The sequence below is a fragment of the Hordeum vulgare genome, chromosome 5H, assembly GCF_904849725.1.
Source record: "Hordeum vulgare subsp. vulgare chromosome 5H, MorexV3_pseudomolecules_assembly, whole genome shotgun sequence".
In the NCBI taxonomy this organism is placed as follows: Eukaryota; Viridiplantae; Streptophyta; class Magnoliopsida; order Poales; family Poaceae; genus Hordeum; species Hordeum vulgare.
The window spans coordinates 545,390,325-545,398,990 of NC_058522.1; the positions used below are offsets into that span (position 1 = coordinate 545,390,325).

An 8,666-nucleotide genomic window follows, 5' to 3' on the forward strand; every position below is an offset into this window, starting at 1 on the left:
AACTTGCCTTTCCACATTCTACCCTTAGGAGTGGGTAGGGCCAAATAGTTTTCTTCTTGTAGGTTTTGGAACTTGCCTTTTCACATTCTATCCTTAGGAGTGGGTAGGGCTAAATAGTTTTCTTCAAAAACCAGGCTGGTAACATTGAGAGCATCCCGAACCTGCTCGTGTACTTCGACAGGGCAGGTATCAGGTCTTAGATGTTAGGTTTGGCTACGAGGTCTGTTTCGTATTAGGCCCACACTATCAGCATCCCTTCATCAACTGTATAGAAGTAACGATATATGTTGTCTAGACGGTGGCTTCAGTCTTACTGATCTATTACTTTATAAGGTCTTTGTAAATAATTAATAAAATGGTTGCATGCATCGCTCCGGGGGTCTTCCTCCTTTTTTAAAAAATATGTTATAGTTAAGGCTCTGACCTGTAACTGCACCATAAACGTCTAGTGCTTCCTTCGCACATAGAGCTTGTACTCTAGATGCCTTAAAGTAAAGCATTGTGTCATCAGCAAAAAGCAAATGAGAGACCCCTGGCAAAACTACCTGTTTCGAGTTACCATTTGTGTTCGTTTTTGTCTGCGCTGTCATTGATCTAGTGCCTGAGTACTCCCTACCTACTCATCACTATTGTACACCTGCTCCACTCTCAGACCAACCGCGAGCGAAGCCGCGACCCCACTGAGCGCGTGTTCCCATGGCGACGGAGGTGACCCTCCGCCGCTTCAACCTCTCGGACGTGGACGCCATGATGGCATGGACGTCGGACCCCGAGGTCGCCACCTTCTGCCGCTGGGAGCCCTGCGCGTCCACGGAAGCCCTGCTCGCCCACATCCGGGACACCGTGCTCCCGCACCAATGGTTCCGCGCCATCTACCTCGCCGGCGACGGCCGCCCCGTCGGCGCGGTGTCCCTGGAACCCACGGCGGACCGGTGCCGCGGGGAGCTCGGGTACGTGGTGGCCCGCGCGCACTGGGGTAGAGGCGTGGCCACCGCCGCCGTGAGATGCGCGCTCGCCGCGGTGTTCGGCGAAGTGGCGGGCCTGGCCCGCGTGGAGGCGCTCGTGGACGTGGACAACCCGGCGTCGCAGCGCGTGGTGGAGAAGGCCGGGTTCCGGCGCGAGGGCGTCCTGCGGCGCCACTACTGGCACAAGGGCCGCGTCAGGGATCTCGTCATGTACGGCTTCGTCTCCGGCGATCCCTTCCGCCCGTCACATGAGGTAGGCAAGCGTAAGCCACCGCTCTGTCACTCACCTTCCTTAGCGCCTCACTGTGTCCGACGAATTAGGGTCGGGAATCGATGGAGCAAGAAGCGACAGCCCGGACGCCGGAGCGCGCGGACGAGGTGACCATCGGGCTGTTCGACCTCGCCGACGCCGACGCCATGACGGCGTGGGCGGCAGACCCCGTACTAGTACCACCTACGGCCTCCATGGCGTCGGGGGTCTACTTCTCCCCGTCCCGCGGCGCCCTGCTCGCGTTCCTCCGAGGCACCGTGCTGCCGCACACCTGGGTCCGCGCCGTCTGCCTCGGCGGCGCCATCGTGGGCGCGGTGACTGTATCGCCCACAGAAGACCGGTGCCGCGCGGAGGTCGGAGTCGCGCTGGCGCGCGCTCACCAGGGCAGGGGCGTGGCCGCGGCGGCCCTGAGGCGCGCAGCGACCGCGGCGTTCGGGGACCTGGAGGGCGTGGAGCGCGTGGAGGCACTCGTGGACGCGGACGACGCCGCGTCCCGGCGCGCGCTGGAGGATGCCGGGTTCCGCCGCGAGGCCGTGCTGCGGAGCCACCGCGCCGCCGGGGACGTGGTCGTCTACAGCCTCATCTCCACCGATGATCCACTCCACGACTGATGCAGTGCATGCTGTTGTAGCGTTGTTGGCTTGTTGCCATGAGATGCTAATAAAATTGACAGGCTCACGCGTCATCAACACGATCGAAGTTGCCAAGAAAAAAACCGGATTACATTGCTGTGTTTCGCTTTCAGCTGCGGATTACACGAAGAAGATGGTGATGCTACTGTTCTGTCGGTCTCCAAGAGATCAGAGCTTATGAGACAACACACGGGCTCGTTTATTCAACTTTTTTGTTGAGTCGTGACTTCGATGGGATGCCCATGGAGACGGCGAGAGAGCAAGGGCATTGCAGGATGCCGGCCGGCGATCAGGCCTCCCAGCCGCGGAGGACGGTGGCGCGGGCGACGCGGTTGACGCCGAGGGTGAAGGCGCCCATGCGGAGGTCGCAGTGGTGGGAGCGGCACATCTCCTTGGTGTCCCGGAAGGCGCGGGTCATGTACGTCTTGAGCTCCCGGTTCACCTTCTCCTCGTCCCACATGAACCCCTGGATGTTCTGCACCCACTCGAAGTAGCTCACCGTCACGCCGCCCGAGTTGGCCAGGATGTCCGGCAGGATCAGCACCCCCTTCTTCGCCAGGATCTGCACCACGAAGAACATGTACATTTCTCTACTGTCAGTCAGTGTGTGAATTCTATCAAGGAATGCGAGCTTTGTTTGTGGCAAAATGTTCGTGTTCTTGCCTCGTCGGCCTCGGGGTCTGTCGGGTGGTTCGCAGCCTCGATGATGTACTTCGCTTTGATGGCATCAGCATTGTCCCTGGAAGAAGAAGAAAATCATGGTCAAGAACAGACTTTTCGTTAACAAAAATGTTTTCAGATACAGAAAAAAATAACAGCCAGGACGATACTACAGTATAAGTGAACTTCAGAGCAGCAATCTGATAGAAGGTAGGATGAAGTGAGCTGGGATGAGGAAGAAGAAGAAAATTTACTTGTTTATGACCCCTCCCAGCGCTGCCGGGATGAGGACGTCGCATTCTTCGGTGAGGAGCGAGGTCGGGTCGACGGCGTCACCACCGTCAAAGCCCTTGATCCCGCGGTTCTCCGCCGAGTGCTTCATTAGCTTGGCTATGTCAATGCCATTGGTGTTCTTGACAGCCCCTGTGACATCGCTGATGGCGATCACCTTGCCACCAGCTTCAGTGATCAGTTGAGCAGCCCAGGAGCCAACATTACCAAATCCCTGAAAAAGGCAAGCGGCCAATAATTGCTCATCTATGCAAATGTAGGTGAAGAAACATAGTTCTGGCCTTGTTCCCTTTTGTAACCATAAAGTTCAAAAGCCGTATTGTGCGATCCACTGACGCGGTCACTTTTTTTCTAGTATTTCTTAAATCTATGTTTGTAATAATAGATAGGCTGAGGCTTCATGACTCACACCACACTGAATCCTCAGTTCAATTACTTTTCATCATTTTAAATTCAAAGAGCTTAACTCATTAGCCTACACATTATTTAATTACCTGGATTACAAAACGCTGGCCTGCAATGCCTTTGCCATGCTCTGCAAGTAGGGCTTCAGTGGCAAACAGAACTCCCCTTCCAGTAGCTGCATCTCTTCCCAGTGATCCTCCAAGGTCCTGTGTTGAGCAAAAAGTTCAGGAACATGCCAAGAGGGATAACTAGAAACCAGATTTCTCCGGACAATCAAATCCTGCATCTTCCACATTTCATATGGAAACAACATTTCCATTGCACATTACATGGTAGAGTTGCAGGATGGATACTTACCACAGGCTTTCCTGTCACCACAGCAGGTGAGTAACCATGGAACTTTGAGTACTCATCCAGAATCCATGCCATTGTCTGCATCCACAACAAGCAAAAGAAGCCAGATCAGAAGACAGCTTGATTTTTCTCACCAAATTCTGAGAAAAACTATACTATATACAAAGGAGAATAAATAACCTGTGCGTTGGTGCCCATATCGGGAGCTGGAACATCGGTGTGGATGCCAATTAAGTCATGAATTTTCTGGGTGAAAACTCGGGTAAGCCGCTCGAGCTCCGATATGCTCAGGTCTCCAGGACTGCATCCTATGCCACCTTTAGCTCCTCCATACGGAATATTAGCCACTGCCGTTTTCCATGTCATGAGTTGTGCCAAAGCATTGACCTCGTCAGGATCAACCTGAATTTAATAATACCATTTTAGTGCAAGAACTTATTATGATAACAGAAAATGCGGGTTACCAATGTCTTAAACTTTCAGTGGAAACGAAGTCAGAATGTGAACCAGCATAGTAGTTTTAGTGAGATGTGACTACTTTCCAACATAGCTTTGTTCTGCCTTACTGCATATACATATTGCAGTTCCATAACTAGGTACGAGCTGAACAATCAGTCATTTCAAAAAGATTCCTGTAGGAAATCGAATTTATGCTGAAGCCTGAAGGACCATTTCAAGTCGGCGACAGTGCGGCAAGAATCGAGTGCTTACTGACTGGTTGTATCATGATGAACAGAGGAACCCAAGAATATGTGTGTGTGTGCTAACCTCATGGTGGTATCTGATTCCACCCTTCATAGGACCCCTGGCATTGTCATGCTGCACCCTAAACCCAACATAGGATGCTAATGTCCCGTCATCTTTCGGGATTGTGCATTCAACCTGCAACCACACAGTTAAGCAGCAATTTTACTGAATAATGGAACAAGCAGTTGAGCTCAAATAGACAGGACACATGCTCATAAATTAGAAGGATCCTGCACACGGTTTAACCTCACAGACAAAGAGAAAGTGGTTAAGAGGCCGCTTCAACAAAAAATTCCCCATATTCAGCAGGAAAATCAGAATAAATTAAACATGGATACTGCAAGCAAAAGAGTGTGAGAGAGAAAATCAAGTGAAGTTCCCCCCCAAAAAAATAAAAATCAAGTGAGGTAGTCGATTGGAAAATGTCGAATCCGAAGATAATCTGGTAACCTAGCCAGAAACTCACAAACTTACAGACCAGATAAGAAATAATCGCAGGTCAACTGCCCTAACTCCCCAAGGACCAAGGTGCTACTTCTCAGTTCTCAGTAACCACTGAACTCGACAGAACACACGCTATCCAGATTCACTCATTCACAGCAAAAGAAATAAATAATAACCCGGGATCAAGGAGCAATCACCTTGATCTCCCTGAAGGGGATGAGCAAGCTCTTCTCGAGCTTGGAGTCGAGGCCGAGCAGCTTGGCCGCCTGCTTGAAGTTCCGGCTGGTGGCCGCCAATGCGTTCATCCTGCTCGGCGAAATTCCCCCCTCCGGACCCGCGCCTGAAAAAAGGGATCGAGAAACCCACCATCATGAGCAACAAATCCAAGAACCCTAATCCCTCACAAGAAAAAACAACCCAATCAAACTCCGCACACAAGAAACCAAACGGTAATCTACTTTTATAGTAGTAGTAAGTAGTACCAAGGATTAGCAGCGAGGTGCCGGTGGTGGACGGTGGTGACTGGTGCGAAGGGGCGGCAGCGCAAAGACTATGGAGGAGCTTCGGGTACGCGGCATGTATATATAGCCATAGGCGCTCTCCTTTGGTCGAATGGAATTGGGTTCAGTTCGAAAAGCTCAGGCCTTTTTTTCTTAATTAGTACTATTAATTTATTTATTTTTTTGGCATCTAGTAGGATAATGCCGGTGACAAGATCTGGCACTTGCCCTGTCCGCAATTAATTTCTTTCCCTCGAGACCCGTGCCATGTTTGTAGTAGTTAACGCCGTGATTAACTACTACTAGGAATCAATCCTTACCCATTGACCATCTGAACCTAAGAGATTTACACGGCAGCTCAGCGCAGGCTCAGCATACAGCTCGGCTTGTTTTGGTGGGAAAACATGCAGGATTTGAGCCGCGAATCAGTGAATGGAGTGTTCAGGGGAAGCCTCTGCATGTGGCAGCTTCAGATTACTCAAATCGGTTAGGTGTATATGCATGTAGTGTGCTGGTTTCACACAGCTTGCGCCAGGCAATTTGCTGATACGCTGACGGTGATGAGCGCGCCTGCATCTGCATGCACGTGCAACATGTGATGATCCCTGACAGTTTCATGCTCGCATTACTTACATGTCCGTGTCAGCAGTAAGTACATTGCTTAATTACGGCTACAGCTCGGGCTTGACAGCTTGGTCGAACAGTTGAGCGACGTGACGCTGCTGGTGTTGAAAATCTGGTGTTTGTATTGTACTTTGGCCGCCTGTAAGAGGATGGAAATTTCAGGCACTGTCACCGGCGACGACCAACTTGGGGAAAAGGCACATGGCTGACTCAGCTGCCGTGGAATTGCTCAGATAACAATGCGATTTTGCACTGTTTTGCATGATATAATCTGATAATAATTGGACAGGAAAACACATGTATCCCATGGGTCAGGGGGTTGTTGGCAATGGCAAACTCGGATTAATGCTTGCTAATGATCTGCATACGATGTGTGAAGCATATGCCATATGCTATTTGTTTATATACTGCATTTGTTTACTTGACAGAACGTATGCCATATATGTTTTGTGTCATATGGTGATAAGATATACTAGCAGTGACCTAAAACGCCATATATTGTGGGTGGGTGGGGGGGAGCAGGACAATCCCAGAACGGCCAGCAAAATCTTGTGGAGAAGAAGAAGAAGCAATACGGATCGAAGGTGGTTTAGCTGCATGGATTCCAGATTATACAAGGCCTGCATTATTTGTCATGTTTTTGCTCTCATTTTTAATAATGCTCCCAAAAGAACGATAAAACAATCACCGCACCATCAACACAGATAACGATAATTAAGGCGATGCTTTCAGACCCGTGGATGATGAGGAGAAATATTCTCAAACCAGAGGATAATGAAGGCAAATATTCCCAAAATCAGATCCCGGGTTAGGTGGCTGTAGATGAACAACCCCAATCAAAAGCTTCAGAATATTAGTACTAGTACAGACTACAGACTACAGAGTTCAGAGCTTGGATAAACCATTAAGTTGTATTTCCCAGGCACTGTAATAATCACTGCTAACCCAAGCACATTACCATGTAGTAAACGAGACACAACACGAGAGGGTGAGAGATGAGATGAAATACTTTCTTCTTCCGACACCTGATTGATCCGGGTGAGCGAAGCGGCTGTGGAATCTCGCCCTCGTTGTCTGCTCTGTTGTGGCATTCAGGCAGAGGGTTGCAAGGGGTTTTATAGGACTAAATGGGGAGTGGTACATGGAATTAGTTCGGAGATATGGCGAATATGGATCATTTTGCTCCAAGGACTTTGGGCGATTCCATCTGCTTGGGTTGAGTTGGCCGCAATGCATTGCATCCAATTCCATTTCAATGCCATTCGAGGGCCAAACGGGCAGAGGGTCCACGCCCCAAATTCTCTCTCGTGTCATCACTCATAGTCATCGGTATGTTTGCGAACCACGCTCAGTTTGTTAGGTTCCTTGTGCTAGAAATTGCCAGTCTAAAGTAGGTGCTGGGCTTCCACGAGTGTTTGCATTTTGCTGGATTTACTCTAGGATTTCCGACGCTGTCTTTTCAGTAGGAGACGTCGTGCACCTCGACCCCGAGGTGCCTATGATGAGATTTGTCGATTCAGTCCAGAAGATATCTTCAGGGAGTGAGAACAAATCATCAAATGCACGAGAAACCGAAAGTTCAAGGTCATGAATTATGGCGCGGGACGCATCCTCTTGCATCACCCGGTGGAAAACCGCGGAATTTGGGACCAATCGCAGGATGCGCCGCGCAAATTGGCGCAATTGGAGTCCAGCGACATGGCCACCCCCTCTTCCCAGTTGCTTTAGAATTCTTTCTTCGTACATGGATGGATGACTTGTGTTTGTTTCGTGGACAATGCATAGATTACTACTAGACCTTTACTGCCGTGTCGTGGATGTAGCATCATGCTGCATTAGGCCAAAAAAGCACGCCCGAAAGGAAGGTTCTCTCATCACAAAAGTGTATGTGTTACGTGTGTGAAGATTCTGGCATTGGCATGCACCAACTTGTGCGATGAGTCTTCAGCATCACTCATAAGACTCCTTTCAGGGTTCATGTTTTTTTGCCAAGAAATTTGTTATAAGCTTTGCCTGGGCAGTGCTAACTGGGAAAGATGTTATCCAGGGATCTAAAGAATATGAGAGAAGAGTAAAATTCCTTATACATTTTGCAAGCGAATGAACGATGATTTTTTTGGAACAGGCGAATTATGTAGGTCGATTTGATTCGTAAAAATGACATTCAAGTTAGTTCTAACTTTATTATAGAAAGAATATTTAACTGCTTTGTTTGCACTTATTTATACAAAACTGCACCTGTTATTCTTGTACAGTTCATTAATTTTCATATTTCTGCGACCCAGAGAGGACCCTGGACTTGATGCACCATTGGTAGATGGACTTGCGTGTTGGAGTCAATGCCTACCATTCGGTGTAAAGGGAAAAGGCAGACAGTCATTTCCCGATCTGAATGTTGATTAGGACTAGCACTGACAAGAAAAAAAATCCTGACCGTAGCATCTTCCTGTTGAGATCTATTCGAGTCATCGTGTTAGTGGTGCTAATTTTAATTTAAATCTTAAGACAGCCCACTTGAACTACAGCAAAGAGGCAGAAATGATAGTCAAAGTTGAAGAAGAGAATGTGACACCTCGAGTTTGCAAGGGCGCGTGACCTCTGGAGTACGCAATGAGCACAAAGATGAAGAAAATGTTAAGGCAGTAGGTTGGTTGAGTTGGGCATATATCCCACGCTATTCGCTAAAGCTTAGTGGCGGAGTCAGGATTTGGATATGGCCGTTGATAGGGAAGGCCAAATACTTACATATTAGCGCATATCAGTCAAATATACA

The 8,666-nt window shown here is 49.1% G+C and overlaps 2 protein-coding genes across 3 annotated transcripts; one reads left to right on the plus strand and one right to left on the minus strand.

Moving 5' to 3' along the window:
- The first annotated feature begins 425 nt into the window (after positions 1–425).
- On the plus strand, positions 426–1,943 carry LOC123452654. Its single transcript, XM_045129356.1, has 2 exons — positions 426–1,218; positions 1,287–1,943. The coding sequence occupies exons 1-2, from the start codon at positions 697–699 to the stop codon at positions 1,845–1,847; spliced, it is 1,083 nt and encodes a 360-aa protein (XP_044985291.1). The 5' UTR covers positions 426–696; the 3' UTR covers positions 1,848–1,943.
- LOC123452653 (glutamate dehydrogenase 1, mitochondrial) lies at positions 1,919–6,974 on the minus strand. Of its 2 annotated transcripts, none has more exons than XM_045129354.1 (9): positions 6,903–6,974; positions 4,967–5,109; positions 4,347–4,460; positions 3,759–3,980; positions 3,582–3,656; positions 3,314–3,430; positions 2,783–3,033; positions 2,532–2,607; positions 1,919–2,430 (listed from the first exon to the last, which is right to left on the minus strand). In XM_045129354.1, the coding sequence occupies exons 2-9, from the start codon at positions 5,072–5,074 to the stop codon at positions 2,158–2,160; spliced, it is 1,236 nt and encodes a 411-aa protein (XP_044985289.1). In that variant the 5' UTR covers positions 5,075–5,109; positions 6,903–6,974; the 3' UTR covers positions 1,919–2,157. The 2 variants fall into 2 exon arrangements, with proteins under 2 accessions (XP_044985289.1, XP_044985290.1); XM_045129355.1 differs by lacking the exon at positions 6,903–6,974 and adding an exon at positions 5,252–5,361.
- Positions 6,975–8,666: the final 1,692 nt, after the last annotated feature.

Coding starts and splice junctions, on each gene's coding strand:
- LOC123452653 (XM_045129354.1), bottom strand. CDS start 5,074: ATGAACGCATTGGCGGCCACCAGCCGGAACTTCAAGCAGGCGGCCAAG. Junction 3,034..3,313: donor GCCAGCGTTTTGTAATCCAG/GTAATTAAATAA, acceptor TGCCTTTTTCAG/GGATTTGGTAATGTTGGCTC. Junction 2,608..2,782: donor CTGGGAGGGGTCATAAACAA/GTAAATTTTCTT, acceptor TTCTTCTTCCAG/GGACAATGCTGATGCCATCA.
- LOC123452654 (XM_045129356.1), top strand. CDS start 697: ATGGCGACGGAGGTGACCCTCCGCCGCTTCAACCTCTCGGACGTGGAC. Junction 1,219..1,286: donor CCTTCCGCCCGTCACATGAG/GTAGGCAAGCGT, acceptor CCGACGAATTAG/GGTCGGGAATCGATGGAGCA.